This window comes from Melanotaenia boesemani, chromosome 9, assembly GCF_017639745.1.
Source record: "Melanotaenia boesemani isolate fMelBoe1 chromosome 9, fMelBoe1.pri, whole genome shotgun sequence".
Taxonomy (NCBI): Eukaryota; Metazoa; Chordata; class Actinopteri; order Atheriniformes; family Melanotaeniidae; genus Melanotaenia; species Melanotaenia boesemani.
In genome coordinates, this window is record NC_055690.1 from 17,876,362 (window position 1) to 17,891,054 (window position 14,693).

Sequence of the window (14,693 nt, forward strand, 5' to 3'; positions counted from 1 at the left end):
AGTAACCAACCAGAGTGAGCCACTGCAAGGCCCTTAACCACTCCCGATTGCTTCCCTGGTGCTGAAACATGGCCGCTCACTGCTCTCTGTTACATCTAAAGATGGGTTAAAAACGACAATGGATTTCTCAATTGGGATGAATAAAGTGAAAGAAAAAAGTTCTACGGCTGGATAGCTTGGTTAGCAGGGAATCTGCCTCCCACGTGGGAGACCAGAGTCTGAGTCCCACAGGGGACATAGTACAATGGGTTAATATCTTCCAGTTGGGTCTTAGGCAAGACCCTTAATGCTACTGCTACTGTAAGTATCTGTGGCTAAAAGCATCTGCTAAATGACTGTAGAACTAGATATACACCCTTATAGTGTTTTTACTGGTCTCTCCCCATCATGTGGTTTTTAGTATTTCTCTCTGGTTTCAGTAGTAAAATATAACATTTAGGAGCAAATATACAGAAAAGCAACCCAAAGCTTGAGGCCAGAATGGCAAAGATCTCTACAGCTACTGTAAACTTCCCTGGAGAGCTGACATATGCTGGGATAAACGTGACCCAGACTGCGCTGAATATCAACATGCTAAAGGTAATTAATTTAGCCTCGTTAAAATTATCAGGCAGCTTTCGAGCCAGAAAAGCAAGGACAAAGCATAGCACTGCCAGGAGTCCGATATATCCCAACACAACCCAAAATCCTACAGGTGAACCTAAATCACACTCTAGTATAATCCTGTCAGAGGCAGAAGCTGTATTTTTGTGTGGAAATGGAGGGGCCAAAGTTAACCACACCACACAAACCAGTACCTGCAGTAAAGTACAGCCAAGAACACTTGTTCTCTGAAGTGGAGCAGAACATTGAAGGGCTGTGTTTCCTGGCCTGGTAGCCTTAAAGGCCATCAGCACTGTTATAGTTTTAGCCAATATACATGATATACACAGAGCAAAGGTTATGCCAAAAGCCGTGTGGCGTAGCATGCAGGACCAATCAGTGGGTTGGCCGATGAAGGTCAGAGAACACAGGAAACATAGAGTCAGGGAGAAGAGCAGCAGGAAGCTCAGCTCAGAGTTACTGGCTTTGACAAGAGGTGTGTGACGGAACTGAAAGAAGATACAAAAGACCACCAGTGTTAAGGTAGCTCCAAATAGGGAGAAAGCAGCAAGGAGGGCCCCCATGGTTTCTCCATAAGACAGGAACTCCATCACCTTTGGAACACACTTGCTGTGATCTTCATTTGACCAGAACTCAAGCGGACAGCGTGAACACTCTGCAGAATCTGAATGAGAAACATCAAACATGTTTATATTCAAATTTGTGAGATTTAATTGGATTTAAGATGTAAGAACATTGAAGTAAATGTTTTACTCACTGCTGGAGTTGCTGATCTCCCCAGCTGTACAGGCAACGCAGGAGAAACAGCAGAGAGGTTTGCCTTTAATCATAGCCTGTCTGAAACCTGCCAGACAACTCTCACTGCAGACAGATAGTGGCCTCTGTAAAATTAGCACAATTTAGGCATCAGTTTGCTGATCCAATTATTCAGATTTTTTTTTTTTTTTCAATTAAATTAAATTCAAGCTTTTGGCCTGGATTGTACGCATTAATCTGCACCAAAAGTGAAAATTTGGTTGGTACCTGTGGAGAATCTGCAGCCCATGTTATGTTAACACCATTCATGGTAAACTGTTTTCCATTTGGTAGTGAAGCATCATAGCTCCCTATAGCCACAAACACAGTATCACCCTGTGGGGTTCTCTGCCAGTTCACCAGCTCATAAGCTGCTGCAGGGTCTCCTTTTCCATCAAAATGCACTCTCTCTCCTGAACGAATTGTAAAATTCACATCCTGGAGGTGTTTCACAACCTACAAATACAGAGGAGTGCACTGGTAGACATAAAGGGAACTGCACATCATTTACATGTTTTACACATGTTATGAGACTAATCTCTTACCTGCTTTGGCTCTAAATGATCCTTCACATTACATGACTGATTGACTGCCTCACCACATTTGACCATGCTATGTATAGCATGAGCTACAGCATACACAGCCTTATACACATTGTTAGATATTCTTAGTTCTGATACATCTGTGAAGGGATTGTTTATGTCCTGTAGTCTCTCAGAGCCAGAGCATTGCTTTATGTTGTCCAGACTTGACTGGAAGCTGCAGCCAAATGTTACTTCCCAGAACTCTCTGAGCAGGTTGTTCTGAGGTTCCTGATTCGGGTTAACCTGTAAAAGAAATTCTCGCAAACCTGTAATTTTGGCTTTTCTGATGGCAAAGCCCAGAGACCCTGTCAGTATGTCAGAATACTTTGTTTTGGCCAGATGTCCTGATGTAATCCAGGATTCACTACCCACCCATTGCAGCCCAGTCAGATTCTGCCTCAGAGCTTCTTCAAGCAGAACATCCATTTCATCATAAGCAAGAAAAGCAACTAAAACTGTTGCTGTACCTTTACGGATCACGTTGACCACCCTCTCAACCTGTTCCCTGGAACCAGTCCTTGAAATGGCCTCAGAATACTCAACACAAACACCCTCCTGACTTGCAGCTGAAATAAATGTTGCCATTCCATTATTTCCATAGTCATTGTCACTTCTCACTGCCCCGACCCATGTCCATCCAAAGTGCTTTACAAGTTTAGCCAGGGCTCTGCTCTGGTAATAATCACTGGGGATGGTTCTGAAAAAAGATGGGTACTCCTTTCTGTTACTGAGACAAGCACATGTTGCAAAGTGGCTGATCTGATTGAAAAGAACAGGAGAGAAACAAGTAGATGGACACCCATGCATTAAAATAAACATTGTTGTGGGATTTTTTTTTTTTTTTTGTTTGTTTTTTTTTTGTCTTTTGGTTATTGTATTAATATAATACAATATTTGTCTGCATGAGTTTTAAATATTAACTTGATTATTACTTCTGAAGAATCACAACACATACATGATAGACAATAACAATAAATATTTACCAGTGGTATTTGGAAAATCCCTGAAATTTGTAGCATTACAATCGTTGTGGATGACTCAGATGTTCCAACAACAGCATGAACAGAAGACTGACCAGAGCAGGTTTTTCCAAAAGTCCTTTCCTGTCCATTCATTAAACCCATTACCGCACGTGTTGAAGAAAGTGTTGAAGCACAGCTGTCAAATATCTTATAACCAACTGAGATGTTAGGCAGCAGAGAACTGCTGTTGTTGATCTCCTCAATGGCAAAAATCATTGTTTGAGCAAAGCGAAATTCTCTTAAATTTATCCTAGAAAGAGAAGTTTGAGTTTTTGCACTTCTTTTTACGTCTAAAACTTATAAAAAATAGAGCAAATATGTTCAATACCTGGAACAGATGACAGGTTCTGGAGTATCATTCAAGGACAGTAAAGGCTTTGAAATTTGGCTATGAATTGAAAAAGCTCCTCCAATAATTATTTCACCCTCCTTAGACAGAAGAGGAAACTCAGGGTTCCCCAGCATCTTACATAACACAGTGTCACTCTCTGCTCCAAAGGCTCCCATAATAACTGGAAACAGTAATAATACACAGATGCAGTCATACATACTTTACAGTGACACACATGCACTCACCAACCTCTGATGTGCAATGACTTCTTTGAATGTGGACCAAAATATGTTTCCTCTTACAGATTAGGCTTTATACATCTTCAGCAGATGATCATGGCTGACGTTCTCTAATCAGATCACAGTAGGAGGATGATGTCAGCTGCTTTTTCTTTTAATTATGTCTCATTAAACCCATCACATTATTCAGTAATGTAAAAGTACAGAAAACTACTAAATCAGTACAAAGGAAGGTAGACTTTTTTTCCTTCTTCTTCGCAGCATTTTTTAAACTTTTCTGTACAATATAATCTGTACCATTTTGGGATAATTAAGACCTTAAAAATAGAAGAAAACTGTACAGATGTACACAATGTTAAAGTAGTTACCTGCGGGCTGTCATTGCTGCACCTGAAGCAACTGGATCCACTTGTAAAGTAAAACTGTTTATGTCATGCCCAATTTCAATCACTGACCTAATTTGTTTGTGTAGCAGGTCATATTAATATTAGAAATTTTACATTGATAAATAAAACTAGTATTTTATTTAAGGGGATGTGTGTTGCTATCCGCGATCCTCCAGTTGAGCTCTGTATTCCCTTGTCAGCTCTGGAAGAGGGCTTTGCTCAGGTGTTCATACATTAGCTGTTTGCTTTATCACACTTTTGAATTGTCTTTATGACAACAACATATGTTTTCCTTATGCTCAATAGTGTTTTTATCGAACTTTTATATTGGATGGGATATGTTGTTCACTAAGGTGTTTTTGGTATTTGTCCACCATGCAGCAGTAGTTTTATTATGCATAATTTGTTTAAATAAAACTGCTTCAATTATAGAATAGAACAGAATAGAATAGAAAAGAAAAGAAATACTTTATTAATCCCTTTGGAGAGTCCTCAGGGAAATTTGGGTACCAGCAGCAATACAACACTAACAGTAAAGCAGGATAAGCACAAGATATAATATATACAGGTATAAAGTAAAATAGAGACAATAAGGTGCAAGAAAAGTATAAATAGAATGCAATAAATAATAATAAGATAAGTTAAATAAAATAATATAAACAAGCATTGCACACAGTAGAGGTGGTACAGATTCCCAGTTCACTTATTGCACGTATAAGTTATTGCAACTGTTTGTATGGGTTATTGTGCATGTGTTGTATCAGGCGGACTGCACACCTCCCTCTCCCCCCTCCTTCTCCCCCTCCTGCCTAATGCAGAGTTGTACAGTTTGATGGCTCGGGGGACAAAGGAGTCTGTGAGCCGGTTGGTCCTACTCTTGGGGAGGAGCAGCCTGTTGCTGGTCAGGCTTCTCTGTGCACTGATGAGAGTGTGCAGAGGGTGACTGGCATCATTCACAATAGCCAGTAGTTTTTTTAGTGTTCTCCTCTCTGCCACTGTCACCAGGGAGTCCAGCTTCATGCCAACCCCAGAGCCCGCCCGCCTGATGAGTTTTTCCAGCCTGTTAGCACACCTTTTTGTCATGTTACCCCCCCAGCAGACAACAGCATAAAAAAGCGTACTAGCAGACTGATAGAACATCCACAGGCATTTCCTGCAGATGTTGAAAGATCCCAGTCTTTGCAGGAAGTACAGAGGGCTTTGGCCCTTCTTGTACAGGTGATCTGTACAGCATGTCCAGTCCAGCTTGTTATCCAGCCACAACCCGAGGTACCTGTAGTTGTCTACAATCTCCACCTTGTCGTCCCTGATGGTCACTGGACGTGGTTGTGGGCTGGACTTCCTGAAGTCAATAACCAGCTCCTTAGTCTTTGAGGTGTTAAGCTGGAGATGGTTCATCTGACTCCAGGTGACAAAGTCACTGACCAGATTCCTGTACTCATCCTCTCCATCATCCCTGATACACCCCACGATGGCTGTGTCATCTGCAAACTTCTGGATGTGACACAGCTCTGAGTTGTAACAGAAGCCTGAGGTGTAGAGTGTGAAGAGGAGGGGGGGCAGCACCGTCCCCTGGGGTGCTCCTGTGCTGCTAATAACACTGTCAGATGTGATGTCCTTTAGCCTGACGTACTGCGGTCTCTCTGTGAGGTAGTTACCAATCCAGGACACCAAGCAGGGGTCCACCTGCATCTCACTCAGTTTGTCCAGAAGCATCAGGGGCTGGATTGTATTGAAGGCACTTCAAAAATCCAAGAAGAGGAGCCTCACTGTGCCCCTCCCCTTATCCAGATGTACTTGGACAAGGTGTAGGAGGTAGAGAATAGCATCCTCCACACCCACACCTGCACGATAGTCAAACTGTAGGGGGTCCTGGGCCTGTTGCACTTGGGGCTTGAGGAGATTGAGAATGAGCCGCTCCATCGTCTTCATCAGCTGGGATGTAAGTGCCACCGGTCTGTAATCGTTCAGCTCACCAGGGCGGTTTTTCTTTGCAACTGGAACAATACAGGATGTTTTCCCCAGGGTAGGCACTTTCCCCAGCTGTAGACTGTGGTTGAAGACATGCTGGAGTGGTTCCCCCAGTTCAGCAGCTCAGGTCCTAAGCAGACAAGGAGGCACTCTGTCAAGGCCTGCTGCTTTCCATGGGTGGAGCTTCCTCAATTCTCCCCTCAACTGTTCTGCTGTTATGTGTGGAGGGTGTTGAGATGGGGGGAGGGGTAAAGGTTGGCAGGGGGGCTGCACAGGGGATGAAATCAGGGAGGTTGTGTGCTGCAGTGGGGGAGGGGGTACCGTGGGCTGGTCAAAGCGGTTAAACAAGATGTTCAGCCTGTTTGCTTCTTCCACTGTCCACTTTAACTGCATTGCCTCCCTGTCATGGTTCATGAAAGCCACCTTCTTCCTGTTGAGGGCAGCTTTGACATCTTGTGTTATCCAAGGTTTGTTATTTGGATAACAATGGACAGTCTTATTGGGGGAGACTACGTCCAGCGAGAAGTTGATGTAGTCCGTCAGACAGTGAGTCTGCTCCTCTATGTCCTCACCATGTTGTCTCAGCAGTACATCCCAGTCAGTGATGTCAAAGCAGTCTCTCAGAGCATCCTCTGCCTCAGGTGACCACTTCCTGATTGAGCGTGTGGTTTTAGACATCCTTTTGACCAGGGTGTAGGTGAACCAGGTTGTGGTCAGACTTTCCAAGTGGGGGGAGGGGGGTGGCTCTGTAGGCATCCTTCACATTGGAGTACAGCAGGTCTATTGTTCTGTTGTTCCTTGTGGGACAGTCTACAGCCTGGAAGAAGGAGGCCAAGCTAGAGTCCAGGGAAGCATGATTAAAATCCCCAGATATGACCATAAACGCCTTGCTTTATCTGCAGCCTTGCTGTTACTGTGTGTATCTTCTCACAGGCAGCTGATGCTTCCACATTCGGCGGGATGTAAACACAAAGCACGATCACGTGACTAAGCTCCCTCGGCAAGTAATATGGCCGCAGACTAACGGCTAACAGTTCCAAGTCCTGGCAACACAGTTCCTTTTTCACTGAGACATGTCCTGGGCAACACCAACGTTTCTTCACATATATGATGAGCCCCCACCTCTGCTCTTACCGCAGGCGTTCTGTCTCTGTCAGCTCTCACAGCAGTGAAACCAGGTAGATCCACGTTAGCATCCAGTATCGCATCAGTGAGCCATGTCTCTGTGAAGATGTATAAGCTGCACTCGCGATAACTCCGTTGATTGTTCAGTGCCAACAGCTCGTCCATCTTGTTAGGTAGTGAGTTGACGTTAGTACAGAGGGGATCACTGGCTTAAAACGTTGTCGAGCAGCCTTTAGCTTAGATCCTGACTTGCAGCCTCTGTACTTCCTCCTCAGCTCTGTCGGTACGTTGTGCTGCATTCCGACATTAGTCTTCAATGCAAAATGTTCCTCTCTTGAATAAACAAGATGACGTGCAAGTGCCATGCTAGAGTTCAAAATTTTCAATAGGATATGTATATATATAAAATAAGGAATAAAACGATAAGAAAGAAAGAAAGTAAGAAACACTTGGGTGAGTAAGAGACACTGGTAAGGCAGCCATCTCCTACAGCGCTGTTAAAAAAAAAAATTATTATGTAGTAACTAAGTGTATCTTTTGCCATTTGATTAAAGTGCTGGACAAAATGATTGCCTTAAATTTGAGTTTTCAGTTGATGACTGTCATTTCTGTTGCTGCCCCAAGAGGTGATTGAAACTGTTCAGGATGGCGGATCTTCCTTCACTGTCCTTCAGCTTTTTTTTTTTTTTTTTTTTTTGTTTTCTTTTTGTGTGAGAACATTACCCTAAAAAAACAACAAGCAGTAAATGTGATGTACATTTACATTTAGTGTCTGTTTCAGTTATATTTGTATACACGATGCTTCATTTCCTTCTCAAAGTTAAAATCTCTTTTATCTTTTTTTTAGCAAAATGTTGAAGGCAGGAGCGTTGTCATCTGATACTTAATGGAGTTGCTCAACAAATCTGGAGAAGAGCTCTTCTGAGATTAGCAGGTAAATTCAGAAAATATGAACTAAACTCGTTTTCAAATTATTTAAACCATGTATTGATTTAAAACACTGAAAAGATAAAACACGGAATGTTGAGACTGAAATTAAGGTTAGCTGTTTAATGACAAATTTAGATTAACTATGAATATAAAGCAAATAGCATGTTTCAAAAACTTGGGAGAGGGACACATTTTCCACTGTTTTGTTTTCCACTGTGAACTTAGGTTTGATTTTTAAAACCATTTTATTTCAAATTATTTGACTTTATATTTTAATTTTAGGATAATTACTTTCACGTTTCTGTAATCACTTGTATAGGTTCAGGCAACAAACTAAGACGGAGGAAAGATTACACCTTGGCTTGAAATGGACGTTTATACAAAGTTAATTGTGCTTAAGAATTCTGAAACTTTTTTTTTTTTCCAGTGTGCATTTCCACATTGTTTTCTAAGTCAGAGTAAAATATGATGAGCCAGGAGTTTGGCAGATTCTAATAAAGCTAAACATCTGAGCGATTCAGCAACTACAAACAGCTGTAAATGTGATGCCCATTTACATTTAATGTCTATTTCTGTTACACTGCTATCAAACAATGGCAATTTATAAATGAGTAAAAATTGATGGGGAGCCAAATGTAGCCTGACAGAGTGTAACCCCGTTTTACACGGGATGTGTGCGGCACGTTACGGCCGTGCCTCGGCCTCAGCTGCTATTTGCAGCCATTTTAGTCAATGGTTTGGTTTCCAAATGCAGCGTGTATCAGAAGTGTCCCAGAAGCGCATTGTCGCGGTGCTCCGCTAAATTTGCACGCCGAGTCTATTTTTGACACTTCACACACCCAGAACGCATCAATTTTGCAGTTAACTGCATTCTCCACTCCACAGTTCTCCACTCCTCCTGTGATTTTGTGATCTCGCAGATCGTTCTAGGTGGACCACACTTGTGGACGCTCCATGCCTGACATGCTCCCGGTTAAAATTGCCACACCACAGAGGTCAGAACAAAACCGTGGTGCAGCCGTAACGTGGCGCACACGCACATGATGTAAAGGAGGGGTAATGTTTGAAGGACTCTGTAATAGAAAATTACAGTTAGTATAAGTTCATTTAAGTTCATATCTTTATTTCAGAGCATATGTTGCTGTGCTTATGACATTTGGAAAAAGTTTGTGTTTGTGTAATGACTGATTATGAAAGTTGTTTTTGTCACTGCAAGCTTAAAATTGCAGAAGTATGAAACATCTTATAATAGACCTGTTTTTGCATGTCTCGTATGTGGGGTTTTTTCACCCTATGCAGATGGGTGAGTGAACTCAGTTTGAATCGGACTGAGACCTCTTCACTTCTGTGAATAGCATCCTCACTCGCCTTTACTTGAGTAGAAGTGAAGGTCAACTTCTGTTATTCCGATGAGTTGTTGATATTGAAATCAGACTGTCGTGTTTTGCTTAACCACAACAGGGGTATAACTATCTGTGTCGTAGAGTCTGACTTCGGACTCGCCCAGCCAAAGCTGTTTGACTATGTGATTCCCATTGCTGCAGCTCTTAATTAAACATCCTTGCTATATTCTCGTCCAGTGTGTGATCCTTGTCCGGTGAAATTTCCACGACAGAATCCTTTATGTGTTTTTGCCCCTGCCCTGTTGAGCGTCCACTGAATGTGGGTGGAGTTTTCCCGCAAGAACATAAATGATTCCCGTCAAAAGTCATAACACATGCACCTGTGTGTGTGTGTGTGTGTGTGTGTGTGTGTGTGTGTGTGTGTGTGTGTGTGTGTGTGTGTGTGTGTGTGAATGGGGTGAAATATGTCTCACAGTTGCAAAGAAAGAAATAGTCTGACATTTTTGACACCCTTTTATTTCCGGTGACTGCTGGGTCAAATTGACCCAAACAGTATCTATGTGATATCAACATGCAGGGGGTGGTTGCAAATAGGCGAGATGAACCATTTTTTTTCAATTTATATGTTAATTACACTAAATAATGCAAGCAGAAGAAGTTTTATACTGAAAAAACACTTTTAACTATTTTTCTTAGATCTCCAAACTTTAAAACGGGTCAATTTGACCAGTAACATAACAGGAGGGTGAAAGTGGATTTTGACATTTTTCTATGGAAATAGTACATGTCAACCTTGCATAAAGGAAATGTTTAATTCTTGCTATTTTACTTAAACTTAAATAAGAGAGCAGAAGGACAGAATTACATGTGCCAGCTGAATCCCACTCTCTTTTCCCACTACCCTGCGTATCTCTTTGTGGCAAAGGGTTTCCACATTAAGCTGTAATGCTGGTTGAGGTGGTAACAATATGAATTTGATCCCGGTCAAAGAATCAGGCTCCAGAGAAGAGATGTCATTCAACTCGTTTTATTCACCGACATAGATGCACAGAACATGAGCGTGAAGTAGTTGAGCTTGGAGGTGTATGTGTGTGTGTGGTCTGCAACAGAAAACATATTGAGACCGAATTAAAGAAAGCTTTACACAGTTCCTTGAAGGACTAAGCTAAAGAGGAGGAATCCGCAATATTAACTCAAATATACATAGGCGTGGCGATTAGCTACTTTCTCCCGTCACACCTACATCATTAATATGACTATTACAGAACATCTGAACAGTACGGAGTATTAACGCGAAGCAATGAATTCCTCGATTGACAATAACTGCTAAATATGCTCGCAGATAAGCATACAGCTACATGCTAATAGCCTGCTAACAATGCCATGATTAGCTGCTTACAGAATACTGGAAAAGACATTGACTCGCATATATGTTATATTTACAATAATTATGAGAAAATAAAGAAAACTCGATCTGTCTGGTATCTCAATACTTACAAGTTATTCATGAATGCACGGTCAATTCACGCTGCACAAGTGTAATTGTCTCGATAACTGTTAACTCACTCTGCTACTGCTGCTACTGAATCTAAGGAAAAACAACTGAGCAGGGCTGCAGTACACATCTCCGCCACAAGGTGTCCTGTCCGGCTTCCAGACACTCTTTCTTTCTCTTTTCCTGAATACTACATGAGGTCTATGCATTTCTTATGCATGAAGTCTGCTATTTGTTATTGTGCTCCAATGCTGAGTTTGCAAATGCACTTCTCATACTTACTTTTTTAATTGTCTGCAACCCACATCTTTTGTAAATCAGAAGCAGAAGGAGAGTTTAATGACCAAATTAAAAAATGCAGACACTTTAATCTTAATACCTTATAGACCCCTTTATAGTGGCTTTAACTGGTCTCTCCCCATCATGTGGTTTTTAGTATTTCTCTCTGGTTTCAGTAGTAAAATATAACATTTAGGAGCAAATATGCAGAAAAGCAACCCAAAGCTTGAGGCCAGAATGGCAAAGATCTCTACAGCTACTGTAAACTTCCCTGGAGAGCTGACATATGCTGGGATAAACGTGACCCAGACTGCGCTGAATATCAACATGCTGAAGGTGATTAATTTGGCCTCGTTAAAATTATCAGGCAGCTTTCGAGCCAGAAAAGCAAGGACAAAGCATAGCACTGCCAGGAGTCCGACATACCCCAACACAGCCCAAAATCCTACAGGTGAACCTAAATCACACTCTAGTATAATCCTGTCAGAAGCATAAGCTGTATTTTTGTGTGGAAATGGAGGGGCCAAAGTTAACCACACCACACAAACCAGTACCTGCAGTAAAGTACAGCCAAGAACACTTGTTCTCTGAAGTGGAGCAGAACATTGAAGGGCTGTGTTTCTTAGCCTGGTAGCCTTGAAAGCCATCAGCACTGTTATAGTTTTAGCCAATATACATGATATACACAGAGCAAAGGTTATGCCAAAAGCCGTGTGGCGTAGCATGCAGGACCAATCAGTGGGTTGGCCGATGAAGGTCAGAGAACACAGGAAACATAGAGTCAGGGAGAAGAGCAGCAGGAAGCTCAGCTCAGAGTTACTGGCTTTGACAAGAGGTGTGTGACGGAACTGAAAGAAGATACAAAAGACCACCAGTGTTAAGGTAGCTCCAAATAGGGAGAAAGCAGCAAGGAGGGCCCCCATGGTTTCTCCATAAGATAGGAACTCCATCACCTTTGGAACACACTTGCTGTGATCTTCATTTGACCAGAACTCAAGCGGACAGCGTGAACACTCTGCAGAATCTGAATGAGAAACATCAAACATGTTTCTATTCAAATTTGTGAGATTTAATTGGATTTAAGATGTAAGAACATTGAAGTAAATGTTTTACTCACTGCTGGAGTTGCTGATCTCCCCAGCTGTACAGGCAACGCAGGAGAAACAGCAGAGAGGTTTACCTATAATCATAGCCTGTCTGAAACCTGCCCGACAACTCTCACTGCAGACAGATAGTGGCCTCTGTAAAATTAGCACATTTTAGGTATCAGTTTGCTGATCCAATTATTCAGATTTTTTTTTTCAAATAGATTAAATTCAAGCTTTTGGCCTGGATTGTGCACATTTATCTGCACCAAAAGTGAAAATTTGGTTGGTACCTGTGGAGAATCTGCAGCCCATGTTATGTTAACACCATTCATGGTAAACTGTTTTCCATTTGGTAGTGAAGCATCATAGCTCCCTATAGCCACAAACACAGTATCACCCTGCGGGGTTCTCTGCCAGTTCACCAGCTCATAAGCTGCTGCAGGGTCTCCTTTTCCATCAAAATGCACTCTCTCTCCTGAACGAATTGTAAAATTCACATCCTGGAGGTGTTTCACAACCTACAAATACAGAGGAGTGCACTGGTAGACATAAAGGGAACTGCACATCATTTACATGTTTTACACATGTTATGAGTCTAATCTCTTACCTGCTTTGGCTCTAAATGATCCTTCACATTACATGACTGATTGACTGCCTCACCACATTTGACCATGCTATGTATAGCATGAGCTACAGCATACACAGCCTTATACACATTGTTAGATATTCTTAGTTCTGATACATCTGTGAAGGGATTGTTTATGTCCTGTAGTCTCTCAGAGCCAGAGCATTGCTTTATGTTGTCCAGACTTGACTGGAAGCTGCAGCCAAATGTTACTTCCCAGAACTCTCTGAGCAGGTTGTTCTGAGGTTCCTGATTCGGGTTAACCTGTAAAAGAAATTCTCGCAAACCTGTAATTTTGGCTTTTCTGATGGCAAAACCCAGAGACCCTGTCAGTATGTCAGAATACTTTGTTTTGGCCAGATGTCCTGATGTAATCCAGGATTCACTACCCACCCATTGCAGCCCAGTCAGATTCTGCCTCAGAGCTTCTTCAAGCAGAATATCCATCTCAACCAGAGCAAGAAAAGCAACTAAAACTGTTGCTGTGCCTTTACGGATCACGTTGACCACCCTCTCAACCTGTTCCCTGGAACCAGTCCTTGAAATGGCCTCAGAATACTCAACACAAACACCCTCCTGACTTGCAGCTGAAATAAATGTTGCCATTCCATTATTTCCATAGTCATTGTCACTTCTCACTGCCCCGACCCATGTCCACCCAAAGTGCTTTACAAGTTTAGCCAGGGCTCTGCTCTGGTAATAGTCACTGGGGATGGTTCTGAAAAAAGATGGGTACTCCTTTCTGTTACTGAGACAAGCACATGTTGCAAAGTGGCTGATCTGATCGAAAAGAACAGGAGAGAAACAAGCAGAAAAAAAATTAATTTTGAGTTTACAGAGATGACACAAGTTTACAATATTAGAAATATTCAGAATTTGATATAAATAAATATCATCTATGGAAACCTATACTTCCTTTTTCTAATTGGCATAAGCTTAAAAATAACCATAACAGCACCAGACATTACTTTCTGCAGTTACTTTATAAGTTGGTTATTAACAAGAATTTCTGATGAGTTTTAAGCCATTTAGAAAAAGTTCCCAGATATCATAAATATTTACCATTGGTATTTGGAAAATCCCTGCAATTTGTAGCATTACAATGGTTGTTGATGACTCCGAGGATCCAATGATTGCATGGACAGAAGACTGACCAGAGCAGGTTTTTCCCATAATTCTTTCATCTCCATTTATTAGACCCATCACTGCATGTGTCGAAGCAAGCGTTGAACCACAGCTGTCAAATATCTTGTAACCAACCGAGATGTTAGGAAGTAGAAAGCTGCTGTTGTTGATCTCCTCAATTGCAAATATCATTGTTTGAGCAAAACGAAATTCTCTTAAATTTATCCTGAAAAAGAAAGGATCAGAGTTTTATGATATTCTTTTCATTTGAGACAATATCAGAAATGTAACAGAGCAAAAGCCATCAGTACCTGGAGCATTTAGGAGACGGTGGAGTATCAGTCAAAGAATACAAAGGCTTTGACATATAGTCATGAATGGAGAAAGCTCCTCCAATAGTAATATCACCCTTCTTAGAAAGCAGAGGAAACTCAGCACTCCCCAGTATCTCACATGAAGCAGTGTCATCATCTGCTACTAAGGATCCCATGATAACCGAAAAGAACATCACACAGATGCAGTCATACATATTTTATGTAATGATGTCCTCTGTCAGTGATCAAAATATGTGTCTCCTGTTACTGGCAGAGCTTTATATTTCTCCACACAATGATGACTGAAGTCCTCTTATCAAATCGCAGTGAGATGATGATGTCAGACTGCTTCTGTTTCCTTTTAGACCGTTTTTTTTTTTTTTTTTTTTGCAGACGAAGCCATTGATAATTTGCAGGAAGATATCATGAGAAGAATAC

At 41.6% G+C, this 14,693-nt stretch overlaps 2 protein-coding genes across 2 annotated transcripts; both read right to left on the reverse strand.

Moving 5' to 3' along the window:
• Positions 1 to 368: 368 nt before the first annotated feature.
• Positions 369 to 3,553, reverse strand: LOC121645987 (extracellular calcium-sensing receptor-like). The gene is made up of 6 exons (XM_041994820.1): positions 3,333 to 3,553; positions 2,966 to 3,254; positions 1,944 to 2,741; positions 1,627 to 1,854; positions 1,361 to 1,484; positions 369 to 1,267 (listed from the first exon to the last, which is right to left on the reverse strand). The coding sequence occupies exons 1-6, from the start codon at positions 3,551 to 3,553 to the stop codon at positions 369 to 371; spliced, it is 2,559 nt and encodes an 852-aa protein (XP_041850754.1).
• Positions 3,554 to 11,216: 7,663 nt separating this feature from the next.
• Positions 11,217 to 14,431, reverse strand: LOC121646656 (extracellular calcium-sensing receptor-like). The gene is made up of 6 exons (XM_041995777.1): positions 14,253 to 14,431; positions 13,879 to 14,167; positions 12,799 to 13,596; positions 12,482 to 12,709; positions 12,221 to 12,344; positions 11,217 to 12,127 (listed from the first exon to the last, which is right to left on the reverse strand). Exons 1-6 carry the CDS (start codon positions 14,429 to 14,431, stop codon positions 11,217 to 11,219), a joined length of 2,529 nt encoding a protein of 842 aa, XP_041851711.1.
• Positions 14,432 to 14,693: the final 262 nt, after the last annotated feature.